At 34.3% G+C, this 23,056-nt stretch overlaps 1 protein-coding gene across 5 annotated transcripts in view; it reads right to left on the bottom strand.

Moving 5' to 3' along the window:
* Positions 1–15,730, bottom strand: part of LOC149783327 (uncharacterized) — an 88,074-nt gene extending 72,344 nt beyond the window's left edge. For all 5 annotated transcript variants that reach the window (XM_089931548.1, XM_089931550.1, XM_089931552.1 and 2 more), the window contains exons 1-5: positions 15,575–15,730; positions 14,597–14,784; positions 10,854–11,054; positions 6,237–6,652; positions 772–1,210 (exon numbers count right to left, since the gene is read on the bottom strand). In XM_089931548.1, the coding sequence (XP_089787674.1) occupies positions 772–1,210; positions 6,237–6,652; positions 10,854–11,054; positions 14,597–14,764 (1,224 nt within the window). In that variant the 5' untranslated portion in view covers positions 14,765–14,784; positions 15,575–15,730. The remainder of the gene's footprint in view (positions 1–771; positions 1,211–6,236; positions 6,653–10,853; positions 11,055–14,596; positions 14,785–15,574) is intronic.
* Positions 15,731–23,056: the final 7,326 nt, after the last annotated feature.

The raw sequence follows: 23,056 nt of genomic DNA, 5'->3' as shown, positions 1-23,056 counted from the left end.
ATTCAGATGCTAATGAACATAAACACTTTTGATCCACAGATTAAGAAGGGCACTGTCTGAGCAATCAGACAATGTCAACCTCATGACTCAGAGGAAAACAAACACAAGTCTATTTAATATGATTTTGTTTTTTCACATTTAAAGTGTAGCAACGGCAATGCTGTGTGACAAATAATATTAATAAAGCGGCAATGTTAGGCATATGGAAACTGGAGTCAGTGAAATCTGAATCGGGACTTGTGAATTTTTTAAAGTCACCAGACATGGGCATAGGCATGAAAAATTGGTTCTTTAGTACTCATACACCACAGAAAAGTGAATTCACAGAAATGGAATTTCACATGCCAAGGTGCAAAGTGTTAGGTTTTGAAGAAGAAAAAAAATTCTGTACTCATTTTGTTTGGTGCTTTATTGATTTATTTGGTGATAAATTATATAAGGGCAACAGACAGACACAACTGCTAAGTTAAATTATATAAGGGCAACAGACAGACACAACTGCTCAGTTAAATTATATAAGGGCAAAAGACACACAAAACTGCTCAGTTAAATTATATAAGGCAAAAGACAGGCACAACTGCTCAGTTGAATTATATATGGGCAATAGACAGACACAACTGCTCAGTTAAATTATATAAGGGCAACAGACAGACACAACTGCTCAGTTAAATTATATAAGGCAACAGACAGACACAACTGCTCAGTTAAGTCAAAGTCTTACCCAGCAAACTTCTGAACTTATCAAATTGTTTAAAATCCCTACGATATTACCTCAATGTCTTCATCCTTCTCAACTTCATTATCTTTAGCAGCTTTTCGTGTACGTCCTCGAGGAGATTCAGCTTTGGTCTCTTCCTGGCTGTGTTGGTCCTTTTCAGTTTCGCCATCTTTTGCAACCTGTTTTGTGTGTCCTCGAGGGCAAGCAGCCTCTGCCTCTTTCTGGGCAAGTTGTTCCTTTCCAACTTCTTCATCTTTAACAGCCTGTCTTGTATGTCCTCGAGGAGACTCTGTTGTGCCCTCTTCCTGATCAAACTGTTCCTTTTCAACTTCGCCAGATTTAACAGTTTTTCTTGGACGTCCTCGAGGCGAATCTGTTTTGGTATCTTCCTGGGCTAGTTGTGCCTTCTCAGCTTCGAGAGCCTGTCGATTCTCTTGAAGGATCTTCTCTGCCATCTCTCTCTGCCTCATGTCGCTGATCCTCGTTGACTGACTGCAAAAGAATTATCATGTCAGTGATATTAAAGATATTTTTCAGTACATGACTTTACGTCAAAGACTCATTTGGAATTCTTCATAGTGTACATTTTTGACAAAACATTTGTGGCTTCATAAAGCTGATTTTACTACTCTAAAATAAATTTAATTTCAAAGTGTTTTACTAATAAAACAATGATAAACCTCTGTCAAGGTGAATATGAACTTCTAAATAAAGGTCTAATACAAAGCCGTCAAAATTGTAGGAATTTCTTCTGGATACACAATCAGCCTAACAAATGGTTACCTGGGCACCCAATCAAAGGGAAATTGTATTAAATGTGAACCTGAACTGCTTTGTTGTAAGTTTGAAAATGCCAAACCCCAAGATTGTGATTAAGATTTTTAACATTGCTTTAAAAAAAATTCAGCCATATAACTATAATGTCTGCAGTGTGGCAGTTTATAGTGATGTCTAGCACTGGGGCATCATGCCGCAGACATCTAGCATGATGACCCACCCAGTCACATTATCCTGACACCAGGCCGACTAGTCCTAACACTAACCTCTTAATGCTGAGCACCTAGCGAGGCAGCTGTCAGTACCTATTTTATAAGTCTTTGGTACGATTCGGCCGGGGTTTGAACCCACGACCTTACGCTTCCAAGGCAGATGCTCCAACCACTAGGTCACCCAAGAGAGGTATAAGCATAATCATTATTAATAAGTGGCAAAAAAGCATAATCTGAGCAAAAAAAGAGAGATCTATATACTCCTTGTCATAATTACAGAAAACTATGAAAAATGTACACATATCTGGCTACTAACCAGGGTCTTTAGTTAAAATTCTTGTTACAAGTTGGCTAAATCCATGTGGATTAGAAGTTAGAGAGTATAGACAGAAAACAAAATGATAAACTATTTATGTGTAACATTCACTTTAACTGGTCAACATGTCTAACGTTTGCTGAATGGTCATGAAAATGTAAATTATTATTGGTTTGTCCTTTTCATGTTGCAACAGGTTTTTAAGTCTAACAACACCCCTCCCCATGAATATTTTTCAGTCATACAGCATCAATGAGTCATATTGATCAAGGCTGTTCGTCTTAATATCTGGTGCCATGTTTATTTTTTAATTTAGACTGGGCGCTATGTATATATCAAATATAATGAATCTCTGACGTGTAGTTTCACATTCAAGAAACCCATTTGTTTTCTTTGAACTGTTTCATTTATAGTTACTATAAATATTAAATAAGGAAATTATATAGAAGTCTAACAATGGATAAATGCACAGACAATAATTACATGACATGAGACCTGAACTGTAATTCTGTGTACCACCCGTTCCGGATATCTTTGATCTCAACTTTGAAACATGGTTTTTTTTTTTAAATTTGTAGCAGGTACCCAGTTGCCCATTTTATTACCCAGTTATTATGAGTGGGTGGGTAACAAAGTACCCGAGTACCTCTTGACAGCTTTATACGCAATTACTGACCTTCGTTCAGGTGAATATGTAGTTTTATGAACCAATAATAATAATAAATATATATATATATATATCAATATTTAAACAGGGAAACTCATAATGAATACAATTTTTTTTCACATTAGTATAAAATATTTACAAAATATTATCACTCTTATAACAGCCGACATGCATGTTTTCTCCTTTGCAATTCGAATAGAGGCATAAACTTCATCTGGTAAAGTTCCTTTTTTGCAATTGTAAAAGCCACAACAAATTTAATTTCAATGGCATTCATGGTCTGTACACCTTGTTTACTGTTGAAATTTTGCTCCACCTTACTGCCACATGATTTGCATTGTACAACTGACCTTACGCCAGAAGGTAGATTGCTCCGCCTACCGAACACGTGACTTGACAACCTCTCAACCTCCGACAAGCATTCTGTGAAAATGGCGGGCGTGATAACATTAAAAGATATACCAGACGATATTGGTGCGCAATATTTGCCATACAAAACAACATTGCGACAGAGTCAGAAAGCGAGAGCATTTATCCATCGCTTGCACTTCTCTAAGTTACATCGGTATGCGGAGAACTCGCCCCACGTATCTGGAGAAATCACCCCAAAGTGGTTGGAGAAGTCACCCCGATTGGTTGGAGAAGTCATCCCAAAACTTGTCACCCAAATAACCTTTGTATAACAGAATTAAGTCATCTTTTACGTGATTCATATATTTTTTTATATTCGCGATCACAAAAGAGATATTAACTAAATTAAAGCAATATCATAGTACTATGTATAAGGACGAAATTAAGTCTGTATATAATCTAATGAATGACGACAGTATAGTGATTAAAAAAGATGGTAAGTCAAACACTATTATTATTGTGAATCAAGACAATTATGTTAAAGAAGTAAAACGTCAATTAGAAATTTAAAAAATTTCAACATGCATTAATGAGATCGCAAAAAATAATAATTCCATATGTGATGAATTTGATACTTTCCCTCTCAACATACGTACACCTCAAAAATAATAATTCCGTATGTGATGAATTTTATACTTCCCTCTTAACATACGTACACCTCAATTCTACAAATTACCTAAAACTCATACAAATCCTGACCATAATTTACCTTTAAATTATCCAGGATGTCCCATTATATTAGGTTGTAATTCATATACTGAAAACCTATCCAAATTTACTGATAGTGTTTTACAACCTTTAATGAAATCACTTCCTTCATACATTAAAGATACAACTACTTTCATTAAAAAGTCGAAGTCTATTCCACATCTATCTCATAGTTTCAATCTTGCTATCATTAGATGTAACATCACTATATACCAACATTCCTCATGCAGATGGTATTGAAGCGTGCAAATATTTTCTTGATAACAATCCTAATAATAGCACACTATCTAGCGAAGATATTTGTAAAATAATAATAATGTATCTTGGAAAATAATTATTTTCAATTTAATAATATGAATTACATACAAATAATGGGTACATCAATGGGTATTAATATGGCTCCTTCATACTCTTCCCTTTCATGGATGAATTAGAAAAGGATTTTTATTCAAAACGAAAAGTTTAATCCATCTTTTTGGTTCAGATTTTTATATGACATATTTATGATCTGGAAGCATTCAACTAAAGAACAGACAAAAATTATTGATATACAATAGCTGAGTCGATATCGACAGAAGCAGCTTGTCGAAGGAAAATGGCGGACGTAAACCGTGCCTGGAGGTGTGTATAATAGCGCTCGCTGATTGGTCAATCGAGCAAAATGATTGACAGCTGGCGATAGGTCAACTGAATCACAAACAGATCAGTGTTTCCTGCTGTTTCTGGGTATTGTGAATGATTTTTTTTAAAAAATGTTGTACACCCTCTAACAAAGTCAGTTTTCCCTTCCAGACTTGGTGCATCTAGCCATTGCTGAACCTTAACCATGAAAAATCTTTTAAGCCATTCAGGTTTAATAACAAATTTACTTTTTCATTGTTTCTGGTATTTCTTAATGCCTTTCTATGCCTTGTTTAGGTGAATACACACAATCATTTTTTCCATAAAATACCCTAATGATGAGTCACACAAAAGTGGAAATTATACCTTACTCTTAAAACAGTGCATGGTCATTACAATATTCCTGTTATTAATGTAAATCTGCATTTCTATGGTGTAAAGTGTGCATGTTGCAACAATGAATTTTGGGTGTCAATTTTTGTGCTTTCTTAATAATTCTGATCAAATTTTAGCAACACAGTTCAAGTAGTAGTATTAAATTGTGAAATCAGACTGTGCGAGGAAAGGAACTGGCACAGAGTTCTCATAATATATTTATGATTATTTTATGTTTTAAATATTAAAGTGATATGTAGAGCTCGACTGTTTGATCTTTATAATGCAAATATTTAAAATATACTGATATTCACAATATATGCCATGAATTGGTTTCCTTTTCTTCAAACTAATTTAAATTTTACCTCAAATAGGTCTACTGATGCTTCTAGATACCATGTGTCATTTGTAAATACAAGTCCGATTCTAACCTCGAAAATACATTACAAAAGAAACTGTACCCAATGTTTTTAATACATTTAGTATAATAAATAAAAAGTCCTTAATATAAATGTTCATTTTGTCATAAAATGTGATTTTGTGTGTTTATGAAATCAATTTATGCCATATTATTACCATTATTTACATTTTTACAGATCCACATGCAGGGAAGAGTTACTGTTCTTCCTAGCAAAAGATAGGTCTGAAAACATCAAATCAATTAAAATCCAACAAAATTAAAATGAATACTCACTTGCACAACACAAAACTTAAACTACTGAAATAATCCATGAAATGGAAAAGGTAGATTCATCCTCAATGAGTCAGAAAACACCAGTCAAACGTGTGTTGCCTTCTCCCGCAAATTTATCAGCTATACTCTGCATTCTACAGTAATGCCTGAAGAGCTCCAACAAGAGCAGTCACATTTCCGGTATCCAGAACAACAAAAAAAAATCCAGACTTTTTAGTCATTTATAAAAATGTCCAGACCTTTTCAAGGCCTAAAAAAGCAATTTTCAAATTTAAGACTTTTTCCAGACTCACGCGGGAAACCTGAATACAGCACCCTTATTGGTTGACTGAAAATTAGGTCATCAACTGGTACAGCATGTCATTTTGGTTGACCAATGAGAAGGCAGAGTTCCATTCAGTGCACTGTACTTGCATATCATGTAGGCACAACCATGGCCATGTCAAGTGGTAGCATAGCAAAATTGTCTCATATTTCTTCAAGGTAAGATAATAAGCCAAACTTGGGATATGCATACAAAGTCGAATGTCTGAACTAAACATCTGTACCAAATTTATTACCTAATTCCAAAAAACGAATTTTGTTAGGACTAAATGAATTTTGGCCCTTTTTCCCTTTTATACATGAATTAGCATTTGCATCATGAAAACATTAAAAAATGAATGGGTTGCAAGTTTCATTTGACCACTAAAGCTAATAAAATTGTATCAATGACCAAAAACCACATATATATGTACCGTTTGTTTCCAGCATTATCATCAAACATTGACTTCCCTCTTCCCCTTCCTCGACCACGGCCACGAGGTGATGGGCTAGTCTCCCACTCCTCCTCACTGTATTTCTTGTTTTCTCGTTTGCGTGAAGATTTTCGGGGTGATGTGGTGGATGGTTCGGCAGTACCTTCTGTCTCATCATCTGAACTTTTAGCACTCTTTTCTAAAGCTTTGGGTAAAACACTTGGCATTAAGGGCGTTAATGCAACTACCGGTGAAAGCATTGTTGCAACTGCTGGTGATGAGCGTGTCTCAGCCGCTGGCATCTTTGTGAGCGACAATACCGGTGAAACGTTAGTCTTTATTTTAGGCATCCGATCGGCAGGCATGCAGTAAGCATGATCAATGAATGTTGATACCACAGTTGCTTGATCTAATTCCTGAAAGAAATATTAATACAATAACAGCTGCAATAACGGACACTACCTCATAAAATATTACTTTCTCACATACCCACATTGGCTGAATCTGAGACTCGAACCCACGCAGACAGAGGTGAGATGGCAGTGATCCGTAACGGAGATCACTTTAGACCACTCGGCCACTCGGGGCCCCTTTTCAATAACGGACACTGCCTCAAAAAATATTACTTCCAACTGGATCCAGGTACATCACTAATTGTGTAGTTATGGTGGCGCTATACAGTTTCGCATTTTGCATAGGGTTAGGATTTTAAAGAAAAAGAATGTCCCCGGCTTTCCTCACTGGTTATACTGGCTATTTAAAAAAGACCTTGTATATCTTAGGTATAATGCAAAGAACCTTTAATTCCCTTTATTTTGGTGTATGATTGATGGGTTTACTATGGGTTATAGAGTATACAGCTTGGCCTTACTTCAAATGTGCACCTTTCAAAAAAGTGCTAGCTCTACTTGGTCATTTTCACTTCCTGAACTTCAGAGGTAAATTGTATAAAAAAGAGCCGATAATTTTTTTTACATTTTATATATTTGGTAATTCATTCATTGCACTTTCAGAAGCTGGCATTGTCTAGTCTGGCAAAATTCATTTTCCCTATTTTAATTGCTGCTATGTATAGTGTACTTAGTCATTTTAGTTAGCAGTGTGCTTAAATCATGTAAAATTTCCAAAAGTACAATATCCAAAAGAAATATCATCCACATCACATTAATGTAGCATATAGGTATGCAAACATTCTCTCCACTGTACATGTTTTAAATGCGAACTACTTCACCTTACATGCGTCACTCTCTCAAAAGTACATATTATCTGGTGAGCACCACCATAAAGAAGATGTAGGTATTATTTTGTATGATTTAATTATGTTTATATGGCTGAAACATTTAAGTCGCAAGCATCAAAACAATCCCCATGAATAATTCTCCTGCCTTTTTCCCCACAGAACAGTATTTATGAGTGTCAGAGTCTCTAATAAGTCCAGCCTCCCCCCCCATGATAAAAGTGAGCTATTTTAAGAATGCACATTACATTTTGTAAACATAGCAACCAATGTTATGCTGAATGACAGGAACATGAAACTAGCCAGAATTATTTCTGAGATATCAACAATGAATTTTACAATTAGAAAAGGGAGGTAACTCATCAGCTTCATAAAGGTCAAAGTGTAAAATATTTGCCTATTGTTTAATATGGAAGAAGCGAATTCACTTTCTCTTCATTTATTTTTTTATTTCATTGCAAATAAATGAAAAGAAACATTTTCACCATATATTTCTGTCACTTATTGCAACAGTTTTAAATTTAAGTTGACTCTATTCCTATATTGTAAGTCTTCTAATTTCCCCATAATTAAGGTCACTACTCACACAAACATACCTCATGGCAAATTATGTAAGCAAGAGAAAAATGATCATAATTAGCTTATTTTCATGCTTAACATCAATATGAATGTACCATTTTATTCAGAACATCATACATAGTTATATGAAAATTAAAAATAATAATTGCAAACATTTTTTTATTTTCTTTAAGGTGGCGCTATACAGTTTCGCATTTTGCATAGGGTTAGGTTTTTAAAGAAAAAGAATGTCCCCAGCTTTCCTCACTGGTTATACTGGCTATTTAAAAAAAGACCTTGTATATCTTAGGTATAATGCAAAGAACCTTTAATTCCCTTTATTTTGGTGTATGATTGATGGGTGTACTATGGGTTATAGAGTATATAGCTTGACCTTACTTCAAATGTGCACCTTTCAAAAAAGTGCTAGCTCTACTTGGTCATTTTCACTTCCTGAACTTCAGAGGTAAATTGTATAAAAAAAGAGCCGATAACTTTTTTTTACATTTTATATATTTGGTAATTCATTCATTGCACTTTCAGAAGCTGGTATTGTCTAGTCTGGCAAAATTCATTTTCCCTATTTTAATAGCTGCTATGTATAGTGTACTTTAGACTAATTCAGACTGATTTTTAACACAAGGGAGCAGTCATTTTAGTTAGCAGTGTGCTTAAATCATGTAAAATTTCCAAAAGTACAATATCCAAAAGAAATATCATCCACATTACATTAATGTAGCATAGAGGTATGCAAACATTTTCTCCGCTGTGCATGTTTATAATGCGAACTACTTCACCTTACATACGTCACTCTCTCAAAAGTACATCTGGTGAGCGCCACCTATATAGAAATTATTATTTGGCCTGTGCATGAACAAATGGCTGAAACTGGGATTGATTTTCTCCTGCTGACACCCTCCTCCCAAAATCACAAATTCTTTGCAAAGGTTTATCAGGTATGCTTCAGATCTAATGATAGGATATCTAAAATCAAGACAAAAACTCTGGAACCAGTGATTTCTTGCCTGAGTAAAATATGGTCTAAAAAATGTTTTTTCTTTTCTTTAGATGTATTTTTAATGAGGGTCTACATCATTTGACATCATTGTAAAGCAACATCCTCTGTCCAAGACCAAAGCTAAGATCTTTCATGAACTGTGAATGACACCACAGACCCTAATACTATAATAGTATTCATGTACCCTCCCATTTGTCAGTAACCCTACCGATTTTATAAACAAAACAAGCATGAAGGACCATAAAATACCAGAAAACTAAGTCGTTTCATTCATTAGTTTATACTTTCTAACCTGAGTCACCAGAGGGGTCCCTAACACTCAACTTGTCTGCATTTTAAACCAAACAGATGCTGCTGAAGTAAATAACCACTCAGACTGCTCACTGTCCTTTTTTTTAAATCATTAGTGGGGTACAAACAAACAGGAAAGAAGGCAAATGCTCTACCTCTTTATGCAAAATTATTCCACATTCCCAGATACTGTGTGATAATTAGATCCAGTTGCCAAGATGTTTCTGTATATAATTCATCAAGCAAGGGAAATGAGGATTTCAAAACTTGTATTTATTTGTTCTTTCGAAATAAAATTTATGAAACTCAATGAATAATTACAATCAATGGAAACCATTTTTTCTAAATATGTTTATTTCATACGTAGAAGAGCTGATGCCAAATTCTACATTTGTCAGTTACTACTGGAGCTGAAGTGTATTATTTTTCATAAATGTAACTATAGGAAGGGCTTGGAAGAAATTCATGTATTATGATCAGGTATGTATCATCGTAGAAACATGCTTTATTCCTAAACTGGTTTCTTTCTCAGATATATTACCTGATTATAATACCTTAGGAGAATAGGTAAGAGGTGGAGAAGTTGAAACAGAGATGAGTTTCATGTCATATATGGACTAGGAATAGCAGATGTCAAAAAATAGATGTGATCTTGCTCCAGAAAATCAAATCTCATGTTACCTGGTTCAAAGTACAAAGCACGATTTTTTTTTTAAAAATTATCTTTGGTAAAAATTTGAAGTGTATCAGCTGAGACAAAAATTTCTCAAAGGTACTGACACTCTACTGGGTGAAATGGATTGCTAGAGTTGAAGATAGGATAAGTTTAAGAGTAGCAATAAAAAACATGAGGCATATGAGAGACAACACATCCAATAGGCTCTTCTGGTCCATGACCAATACAGTTAAAAATGGTATCATTTAAGGTGTGGCTTCTCTCTCAGGTTACCAAAGCTATCTGAAAGTTTACCAGACTAAAATCAGTCAATCATGTGAGAAGCTTAATTGCTTTGTAAACACAGAAAATTTTGTGTAATTAACGCAAATTAGTTTAACAGTGGCATAGTTGCGAACAGTGCACTAACATTCTCCATTTAGACAAAAGTGAAAGCAACTCAACTAAATAAAATGAGAGTCCTTTGGTAACGGCTACGAAATTTGATGCCAGAAAGTTTGAAATAAAAACTGTTCATTATACACAGTAGCAGTGGGAAAAAATGTAATGACAATGATATAAGGCTCATAATAGCCAAAGGTTTGTACCCTGATTGACAATTAATCAATTTTTTTTTTAAATCACAATAATTTAATATTTAAAAATTAGCCTTTCTAACTTTATATAATATTATTAATCATATCTGTGTGATCCCCCTCTTGCAAGGCCATCCCTGTTAAAAGGCTACTTTCTTGCTGCAGAATAGGTTGTCTTATAAAGGAACCACTGTATTAAATGAATATCAAATGAGAATAAAATGGTCTTAAGGGTTTATATCACTGTTTAACAAAGATGTACCATTAGCTTTGCATCCCCATCCGATGATTCCTGGCTCCCATCATCATCATGACTTGTACTGGGAATCGAATTGTTCAGATCCATATTGATACCAAACTCGGTCACAGACTGCTGAAGAATTTGACGAACTTCTGCTGATGAAAGAACTTCATCCAACTTATTCAAGTGTTCCTCTGAAAACCCACTAAAAGGGTTCTTGTCCTAAAAAGTATTGACAATATAAATGTAAATGATGATGATGATAAAATCGTTGTTTTAATATTAAAGGGTAAATCTGTTAAACATAAAATGTAACCTAAGGGAGTCACAGTAATTCAGTGGGTAGAGCAAAGCACTGGACTTGTAATCCAGGCGGCATTGGAGTTCACACGGTTGGGGGATTCACAGAATCCAGCTATTGCCCTTTTGGCATAATCATTATGCTTTTTTTTCGCCAAATTACATTTTATGCTCTCCTGTATATGGTTTATGCCTTTCTGGTACATGAAAAAATGAATAAAACGATAAAAGATGTTTTTTTTTCATTTTTGTTATATCTTGTTAATCACACTCATCATATAAATATTCTAAAAAAGAATAAGAGTTTTGTAAGAATACCATATGAGTACCTTTGCCCATCCTAGTGTGGTTTCTTAATCTTCTATATAACACAATTCCAAGAGGACAGTCTGTTTTCTTCAGTTTGAAACTTTTCCTCACAAAGTCATGAAAATAACAAAACATTTTGTTGGGGGGACCAGTCTTATCTTTTAAAATAATTGGCTAGTGGATGTTATGTGAAACATGCTTTATTTGATGTAGCTTGTCGATGTTATGTGAAACATGCTTTATTTGATGTAGCTCGTGGATGTTATGTGAAACATGCTTTATTTGATGTAGCTCATGGATGTTATGTGAAACATACTTTATTTGATGTAGCTCGTGGATGTTATGTGAAACATGCTTTATTTGATGCAGCTCATGGATGTTATGTGAAACATACTTTATTTGATGTAGCTCGTGGACGTTATGTGAAACATGCTTTATTTGATGTAGCTCGTGGATGTTATGTGAAACATGCTTTATTTGATGTAGCTCGCGGATGTTATGTGACTGAAAAATCTTAGGGCAGATGGATCTTTCTAAACTTCAAATCATGTCATTTCACAGAACAACAAATCAATAGCACTATACATATCTGAAAAGAAGAATATGAGAATGAATTAATACAGATCTCTGAGCACATCATAATGCTCATTGCATAAAATGTGGAGTGGACTTTATGATAACTTAGCAAAAGTTAGAAGTGTAGACTATTTAGAGCAAATGTTCTATATCAATAATTTGTGTTATATTATTGTTGTAATCCACAAGGATTTTTCCCAGTTGTGACAAGAATGTGAACCAGCAGTATATCCAGGTAAGTAGCAAAAATACAATTTACTGTAATTACAGCACTTAATGTATAGATTACACTGTCTATGCTAATATGCTTTTTTACAACTCAAATTAGCATTAGTCATGTTTATACCTCTTGTAGGGTTGGCATGTATGGGGATTGGGGGCAACATCAAAGGGACATGCATTTGAAGTGATGCTAATAGGGTCAAGAGGAAATACATAACATACAAGTCCTATGCAGCTCACGTTATGCATGGTGCATATATGTTTTTGGTTGTGCTGATTTTGCTGGAAAGAAGGGTCTAGTCCATTCATATAAAGACTTTACTGCTTCTGTGTGTTGTCTGTGAATAGTTACAGTAACGTCAATATGACTGTTCAAGAAGAGTTGTGACATCAAGATTTTTAAGATGGCTGCCATGGTGGCCATACTGGTTGTCAGACTGGGACAATTTTTATTTAGGACCGAGTAGACATCATGTCAACATGGAGATTTCACTAAAAGACTTAATCTGATGTCTTGTTGGTCTAATTTTTTAAGCTCTTCTAGTCTATGCTAACTAATACAAAATAACCTGAAAATCAGTTCCTTCACTCAAGAATAAAGTTTGTGAAGCATTGCATTTAACTGATCTTTTCTAACACTCAATTTGGGAGAATAAAATAAGGACATGTCTGGTAAATTATAAAGGCAACAAAACATAGATAACTCAGTGCCCCAACCTTTCTCTCTCTCTCTCTCTCAATGGAACTCATTAACATGCCTGCTAGTGTCATAAACTGCAGATCATTCACAATTCATGAACACCATGTCTGGTCCACAGTGATTACTGGATGCGACTTGGGGAGAGGAAGCATGGTGTGTGTAGCTGATATACATAAAAGTGGCATCTGTGTTTTCTTAATCCTCTCCACCCCAACCGTGATACTTGAAGGAACAAAACATTGTACTATACAACCCACCAGATTGACTTATTTTACAGATCTACTATTAATCTGTGTGGAATTTAGAAAACGTGAATGACAGCTACATTTATTAACTATGTAACATTTACAAATCAGCAAAGTACATTTTTTAAGTGAACAGAGAACAATTATGGTTATTAAGAATGGAATGGAATAATCTATTATGAATCTTGCCATATCTAATGGCTCTATCACATATCTCTGCATGAGTTTGAACTAAACCACTGTTAATGAGTAAAACTGCCAGCAGCTACTGTGGGTTAGTCCTTCCCTATGAAATATACCGGCGTACTGTGTGCTGAAAAATGGTGTTAAATCCCACAAAACCAAATTGTTTCTTATCAGCTTTCAAATTAACTGAGCAACCTGCTGAACATCATTCAAGCTGATATTGACAATGTATTGTGTTTTTCTTTGTTTTTCTTTAAAAAAGACTTTTTACAGTGCCCCCACAAGTTCTAACAACTGTATTTTTTTTTATGTCCTCCCAATGTCCCAAAGATGGGGTGCAAATATGCAGCTGGGTAAAAAGAGCAAACATAAGGTTATATTTTGTCTAAACTAATATTATCAATTCAAACAAACTAGATGAACCTATTACTCAACACAGAAGACTGATCTGTGTTTAGCAGACAGAACTGACAACTTAACACTTTGTAAACCATTCTAGGACAGTCCCTCTGAACCAACTCAATGAAGATAATTTGATTTATTGCACATGCAGTAATCATCCCATTTCCTAGTGGCAGCAGTTAGATATAATGAAACACCAATTACATGGCAATGAAATGAGAGGAGCTGTCAACAAAATAAATGTCAGTGTTCTGTAATCTCTGCTAAACACTTACTGGCAGCATCCATGTATGGCTTTTGCAACTCTTTTGGCATGGCAATGATGTGATCATCTGAATTTTGGTGTGTGGGGTGTTTTCAGATCTTTACCATAGCTTTAACAATCTGAGTCATATTGCTAAGATGTCTGCAGCATTATGTCCCATCCATTTACACTAGGCCAACCATTCCTAACACTAACCTCTTAATGCTCAATGCATCGCAAGGCAGCTTCTAGTACCATTTTTATATCTATGAGGTGTTATTATAGGTGAAGCACAATGGGTGGACTCTGGAAGAGCTTACCAAAATACAACGTAGGAATTTCCAACAGTACACTGCATTTACAGGCTCACAGAATTAGGGATTAAATTCTAGCGTGAAATGAACAATTTGTATTCATGCTAAATACATATTTGATGACATTATGTTAAGTGCATGTTGTTTCTTTATGCACAATTCATGTGCAAATTTGTATTAACATTCACGACTGTCATGAATTTTCAACTTACTTTACATAAGCTGTTGTTAAACCAGCAACACAAACTGAAACAAAAGGTACAAACCTCAACTGGCTCTGTGTCCAAATTCCAGTTATTCTCACCGCCACCTTGATCTTGGATGCGTGATGGTTGGAGTACATCAGATACACTTGAATTTTGCAAAACTGAGGTGCTCTTGTCAAGAGCAGACACACTGCCAGATTGTACTTTCTCAGTAAATCCCTCCGACATCTCAGACCACCAAAGGTTTACTGGAAAAATATAGAAAACAGATTTACTAGCAAAAGAATATAACTCATTAAATTTGAAAACTGATTATGCACTGCACAAGCTGCAAGAATCATGTAAAATATAAAGTTTAATTCTTATACTTGCAAATATTTAGTGAAAAAAAATAAAAGAATCTCAAGAAAAATAAACAACAGAACTGTATTTGGACACAGATTTTGGGTAAACCTTGTTTATCACTTGTTTATCCAAATTTTCTCCTTCTCCATCACCTGACCAGTAAGGTGGGGTGCAGTAAGGTGGGGCGAAAAGGAGGACCCCAAAAAAGAAGGGACTTACGCAAACGAGCCTTAGTTGTTCTCTGCCAGCAGTCATCTCAGAACAAAAACAAGCACAAAACTTGTTGCTCTACCTCATCCAACAGGCATCATGGATCCTATCTTACTGTAATTGTTCTCTACTAACATTCAAGTCAGATCTATATATAAAGGGGGGGGGGGGCATAATTGGTATGTTGCAAATCTAGATATTAACCTCATGCCAAGTGGGTGAGTGTAAGCTGCGAAGATCACACTGATAAAGTAATAAGAATGTACATTTTAAGTTGCATGACAACATATTTATATAATACATAGAATTCATCAGAATGCTTTTTCAAAAGGAACGATGGTTTTCTAACGTGAGTAATTAGACCTTAGCTAAACATTTGCCTCCAATATACGATTATATCTATGACGCAAACAGTGCATAAAGCAGACGGTCTACAACAGAAAATATGCTTTCCATTCAATGTATTCAGCCATATTTACTAACCTTGTGCATGCCACTGAAAGCAAAAATAATAAATATTTAAAGAAGCTTGGATATCAAAGGGCTTGCGTGAGATCAAGTCTCAGCAACCCACGTTTGTAGTTCAATCCCTCAAGTCACAAACAATGTGTTTGGTAGCCATTTTTCCGTATCACGTGGTGAGTGTTTACGAATGCAGACTGGTTTATTTACGGTTGTACTCTAAACTCCTACTTCCAGTATAGAATAAGCTTGCTTTGCCGTCTACTCAATAGCTACACATGTTTACATTGATCCAATGATAGATGATAACATTTGTTACGTCTTTTTGATCGTTTTTTCTTTCACCCGATCTTGAACTATATACTTACTTAGTTTTTTAATAATTAAAATTGAAAAGCGATGCATACACTGGCAAACAAATACTTATTTTAGTTGTCTGGTTTGAGAAAATAAAGCACGCGCATAATTTATCTATGGAAACGGGAACGTTTTCACTCAAATTTCAAATCGAGAGAAATGGGGACTGCTTACGAAACATCCATCTGAATAGCAAAAAGTCATCGCTGGGTTTGAACACATTTGATTACACCATATTTGATACGGGTACGTATTTCGACAAGTTTAATTGCTGCGTGAATGGGGGGAGGATGAAGAATTTGCTAGACAATGCAATTGCCAAATACAGAAGTATCCTTTGAGGGAAATTCAGAAGAAAAAAAAAAAAAAAAAAATATATATATATATATATATATATATATATATATATATATATATATATATATATATATATATATATAAACACGAACGGAGAAGGTGGCAGTTTTTGTTGTTTGTTTTCTTTACTATTTCGTGCTTGTATTTGATTAACACAAGGGCACTCGTCGCCAGAAACCGAAGGAAAACAGCAAACCGGGGTCACGAAATCTGGCAAAGAGTTTGAACTCTCGTTCAAAACTTAAGAATTAGTAAACTTGCTTAACTTAGAGAGCTACTTAGTCTTGTTAAAATTATGCATATTCGTATTGAAACAGTTGGTTTTCCCTAGATATTTTAAAGTCATACCTCTCAGGGTGAAGTCATACAGAATATTCAGTTTGGCAATTTGAGCATGAATTCATACTTTTGCATGACTACAAGAAATTGTATTTAACATTAACAGTCTTAGTAAAATACATGAAACACTGTATGAGCTGTTTTACCAATGTGACTATGAAGTAGGGGGTTATTATGTCCTTCGGCTTTAAATCCAATTAGCAGTATCTATACTAATATCTATCACACACATGCATGCGCACACACACACAGAGAAACATAATTTAACATTTCTTTGCTTACAAAAAGTTATTTTTGCAAAACAAATTTTGTTTTTAAAAAAATGACTTTTTCATCAGAGCCTATCATAGGATGTGTAATTGCAGGATTCACAATAACTTCTCAGTAAACACTCCAACAACACCACTGAATTTATTCAAAAACTGAATTTTCAGGAAAATTGTGCATCATATTGCTAACCATGCTTTTGTTTCTTTGTTAAATTCTGGCAATATTTAGAAAATGAAAACTTTTCTTAAATCAAACAAAAAGTAACTATTCTGATCAAGACATTTATATCTGCATGCAAGTGTTAATGACTTTGGTTTTAAATTATGGAACAGAAAAAGCAAAACCAATATGTTTATTCAAATTCAACAAATATATTATTTCCCTTGATACAAAGTGAACATTTTAAAGCATTTATAGTATTGTGAATTAAATTCCAAGTAATCATAAAAGTTCTGTTACAAATCTAAATGTATAGTGTTTTGAATGAACTCTAGCATAGAATTTGCTGATGTACCAATAGCTATGGATGAGTTGATGTGCCAACAGTCTTGATGTATCATGGTGATATAATTCCAAATGACATTGAATGAATTCACAATACTCCCAAGATAGTGATTTAGTCCAAAATGTCCTTGAGCACTTTGTAATTCCAATGAACAGTTTCTTAAATAAACAGGGTTCATATGGTCTTTGAAGGTCGTTGAAAGTGGGGGAAAAATAAGGTAGCATTTTCAATGCCTTGAAAGTTTGGGAAAATCGAGCAGATTATGCTGAGATCTTTAAAAGTTTTTGAAAATTAAAATAAACCCAAACATTGTAATTTCTTTTCATAATCACAGATAAAATTGTCTAAAGTTGTTAGATTTCGGATGTAGTCGAGTTTTCCTGTTTTTTTTTTTGTTTTCGTGACCCGTTCAGTTTCATTTCATCATAAAACAATATTGTAGTATTTTTTGCATCCATAGATTTCTCATATAATATAACTTGTGTACAAAATGTTATCGAAAATAGGTCTTAGAAATGTTTGTGGTCTTTGAAAGTTTGGGAAAAGTCTTTCAATTTATCATTCAGAATTCTGTATGAACCCTGATAAATGATTCCTCTCAAATTATGTCAGAGCACAACTAAATCTTAATGTAGAAATGACATCATTTTGTTTACTTCAAACTGATATAAAGATTTTCACCTAGCTTGTGATACAACAAAATCCCCATGTCCTAGTTCATTTTGCCTGTTACATAGAAAATTCAGTTAGCATTAAGTTCAAAAAATAAAATTTGAATTTTGTGGCATTTCTATGTCTTTCCAAGTAGGCTGATGTTTCTAGTATGTAAAACCTGTAGATAAGTATTAGCCTAGTTTACTTTTTATTGGCCACATTTTGGAACTGGTCAGAAGAGGGGACAGACATTACAGGGTGCCACAAATCATATGACTGTGAAGCTGTCATAGCATGATATATTGATAAATATGTTTCTAATCATTTACCCTTGATCAGGGAAATACTTTGCATGACTCTATTAGTTTTTCCAGTTCCTGATTCTTAAAATGGTGACATATCGTTTAACTGTCTTCACTATTAAACCATCATTTTAAGATCGTGTTAAAGTACTGATGCATTTTAATGTAAATGCATTGAAAACCTATTAAATTAAAGAAGAGATCATTCAGAATTATTTACCAAAACAGAGAATATCGCAGCTGCAATTCTTGAATTTTTGTTCTATTTTTTATTTTTGTAGTGATTGTTATGATTTATTTATATACTCATTATTCCCACTATGAAAACAAAGTCATATGGTCAGCATTCTTTTGCATACCAGGGCCCAGCAATGTGGAATGAATTGCCCACTGAACTTAGAAACAAAAAAACACAGTGATCACATTCAAGAGTGCTCTCAAACTCATTTATTTAGACTGCAAGAACAAACTTAAAGACCTAATAATGTTTCCTACCATAAATATTCTCAGCATGGTTTTTTTCTGTTTTCTAATTTCATGGTGTTTGTAATCATATCATTATATACGTTTTTTATCTTATAGGTGTTGTCTAATGTTGTAAAGTGCTTAGAGCTTCTAAAGATTAGGCGCTATACAAAGTCCTCATTATTATTATTATATATTTTACAAGAATAAACTTATAAAAAGATAATAAGGGGCAACATTTCAAAAGTAACATAATATGTATGTATAAAGTGGGACAGATATTAGGGAGAAGGACATTATACATTAGTTTTACATTTACATTTTTTGGAAATATTTTTGTTATTTGCTGCAATTCCATTTCATTTTGATGTGTTTTTTATGTTTTTATGGAAGGTTCATACCTACACAATAATCCTCATTACAGTTTTTTTTAACACAAACTATATTTTCTTAAGCTAACAAGGACTATTGAGTAGTTTAAACCAGTACTGTAGTGGTTACGACATGTTATTTTTTGTTCATTTATGCCAGTAACAAACAATGGAAAAAAAGAATTATTTTTTTAATTTTATTGTTTTCTTATTAAGAGTCTTACATAATTGGTCAGCATATACTTTTAGAGAAATCATCATAAGCAAAAATGCAAAATCAAAAATATGGAAGTTTTTGGTCAGTTTCAGTGTTCTGTGTCAAAATTATTAATTGATCATCCACAAAGTAATAAATGTCATGTTTTCATTCAGTATTTACTATTGCAATAATGTGTGTAATTTTTTACAAATTTGAATGCACATACCTTTAAATGCAATTATTCACTCTACTATGATCCTCATACATCCAAATTTGATTTTGATTTACACCAGTAATTTTCCATACCATAGCCAAAACCTCAGCCAAAGCAATGGATAACTAACCTACATCTATAGTTGCATATATATATATATATATATATATATATATATATATATATATATATATATATATATATATATATTATATTGACTTGTCTCCCAACACCCTACAAGTAAACTACCAATGAATCTGGATTAGGCAGGTGAAGATGTGTGGTGTTTGTATGTATGTGTGATTTGGATTTTTAGTCATATCGTTATGATGTCTGCATTGTGGAAGTGATGTCAACACTGGGGCATCATGTAGCATGATGTCCCACACAATCATATTATCCTGACACCAGGCCAACCAGTCCTAACCCTAACCTCTTCATGCTGAGTACCAAGCGAGGCAGCTGTTGGTACCATTTTTAGAAGTCTTTGATATAACTCAGCCGGGGATTGAACCCACGACCTCCCACACCCAATTTGGATGCTCTAACCACTTGTCCACTGGAGTGGTGTGTGGTGTTTCATAATGTTGATAGAGTTTGATTGTATGTCAATAAGGATGATGTCAGCCAAAATAATCTTCATGAAGATTGTATTGTTTTTGTTTGAAAAAGTATATTGTAAAATCTACATAAATATGGGCAAAATAAGCACTTCACAAAAATGGTACTTAACATAAATAGAAAAAGCTTTATTCTGTAAATAAAATGGTAACACATTCATAAACAGTTAAATTTTCCCCAAGGAAAATGTTCAGACTTGATCAAGAATGTACCGGTAATTTTCTTTACAAGAAAGGGGGGTTGGTTTTCTTCATGTAAAAGTGTAATCTTTGTGAAGAAAATCATGTTTTCCATAAACAGTGCCTGTGCAGTGATCATATTGATTCAAGTTTTCACAAAGCACTCATCAAAAACATTTTATTTAATGAAAAATTTCTGCTAATATGATCTGCCTGGGTGCTGAGGATTTGAACAGTTTTAGTTTGACAATTAAATGGTATAGATACATACATCCAGGGGCCCCGAGTGGCCGAGTGGTCTAAAGCGCTGTTCGTTACAGATCACTGCCATCTCACCTCTGTCTGTGGCGGTTCGAGTCTAAGATTCAGCCAATGTGGGTATGTGAGAAAGCTTGCCAGTAGCTTCTCGTGGGTCGGTGGTTCTTTCCGGGGTTTTCCCGGCTTCTTCCTCCACCATTAATACTGGCCGCCATGTATAGCCTATCGTGTGCTGAAAAATGGCGTTAAACCCCACAACAACAACAACAACATACATCCAATAGAATATGCCATTAAATGGTATAGATACATACATCCAATATGCCATTAAATGGTATAGATACATGCATCCAATACAATATGCCATTAAATGGTATAGATAAATACATCCAATATAATATGCCATTAAATGGTATAGATACATACATTCAATATAATATGCCATTAAATGGTATAGATACATACATCCGATAGAATATGCCATTAAATGGTATAGATACATACATCCAATACAATATACATACATCAAATACAATATGCCATTAAATGGTATAGATACATACATCCAATACAATATATATACATCCAATACAATATGCCATTAAATGGTATAGATACATACATCCAATACAATATGCCATAAAATGGTATAGATACATACATCCAATACATATGAATTTTACCCAACTTCCCCCACCATCCCCCAGTCTCTCAACAAGGTATAGATACATACATCCGATAGAATCTGCCATTAAATGGTATAGATACATACATCCAATACAGTATACATACATCAAATACAATATGCCATTAAATGGTATAGATACATACATCCAATACAATATATATACATCCAATACAATATGCCATTAAATGGTATAGATACATACATCCAATACAATATGCCATAAAATGGTATAGATATGTACATCCAATACATATGATTTTTACCCAACTTCCCCCACCGTCCCCCAGTCTCTCAACAAGGGACAACACTTCTAGGTCTCAGCTTGGAAGTAATTGTAACAATGTGCATTCTTATTGAGAATTAAAAGACGAAAGCATATACCCAACAATCATTTGATGCATTTGCTATCTTGAGGGACCATTTCAAGGGAATTAAACTTGATGCATTTGCTATCTTGAGGAACCATTTCAAGTGAAGTAAATGTGATGCATTTGCTATCTTGAGGGACCATTTCAAGGGAATCAAATTTGATACATTTACTGTCTTGAGGGACCATTTCAAGGGAATCAAACTTAAGGGTAGAGTCTGTTTTTGTTTTGGATTTAATGACATTTTTCATCACACAATGTGCTACGCATGATGGAAGAAGAAGCTAGGAAAACCACTGACCCATGGGAAGCTACTGGCAAGCTTTCACATACCCATAGTGGCAGAGCCCATCATTCTTGTTACGAATCATAAATATATAAAGCTAAGACAATTCATTCTACTCAAGTCTTGGGCTATGACGATGTGGGTATGTGAGAATGCTTACTGGTAGTTTCCTGTTGATCGGTGGTTCTTCCTGTGTTTTTCTTTCACCAGTTAAACTGGCTGATAAGTGTAGTCTATATATGCTGCAAATGGCATTAAATCCCATAATAACAACAACAATACATTCTACAATAAATTCACCTGCCCATTTTGTCATGGGGTCAAGGTCTTAGTTATAGAACATTTCCATTAGCGTATTGATTCAAGTTTTTTCCATTGCTACTTTTTCCTAAGCTCTTGAATAGAATTTCAACATCATTGGTATGAATCATGAAGCTAAGATAACTCATTCTACAGTGCACCTACTTGCCCCTGTAGCTTTGGGGTCAAGGTTACAGTCATAAAAATTTGCATGCAGGGTTTGTTAAAGTTTTCCTATTACTTATATTTCCTAAATCCATTGATGGATTTTCTGCATTCTTTGGATCAAGATGAATCATTGTGAAGCTAAATAAAAAATTTCTGTGACATTTTATGTTTCCCGTTTGATCCTGCAGTCAAGGTCACTGTCATAGAACATTGGTGTTTAATTTTTGGTCAGATTTGTTTCATTCACTTAAACTTCCTAATCCCTAAAATGGATTTTTTGTCATGCTCTGAGTGAAACATTATGAAGCTAAGATAAATAATTCAACAGCATGCAAACTCAACCTCTTGAAACATTTTACAGCAATGCTTTGGCCATGGCCTTCCTCACATTTTAGGACTAATTTCTTACTGAGCTTCAAAGAGCTTTGTTTCAGAAAACAAAATGCATTACAGTACTTGCAAACTGCTTGTTTGTGTATGTTCTGTAACATGACATTAACTTGTTCAAAACTTTCATTACAGGATGAAGATGGGGCTAAAATCTGTTTGCACACCATGTCTCAACACCATCATTTTTAACTTAGAATGATGAGCTGGTTTTT

Source organism: Sinohyriopsis cumingii, chromosome 14 (assembly GCF_028554795.1).
Source record: "Sinohyriopsis cumingii isolate HCF-2022 chromosome 14, ASM2855479v2, whole genome shotgun sequence".
Lineage (NCBI taxonomy): Eukaryota > Metazoa > Mollusca > Bivalvia > Unionida > Unionidae > Sinohyriopsis > Sinohyriopsis cumingii.
The sequence above is the reverse complement of the archived record's forward strand: the minus strand, read 5'-3'. Positions and strand labels throughout refer to the sequence as shown.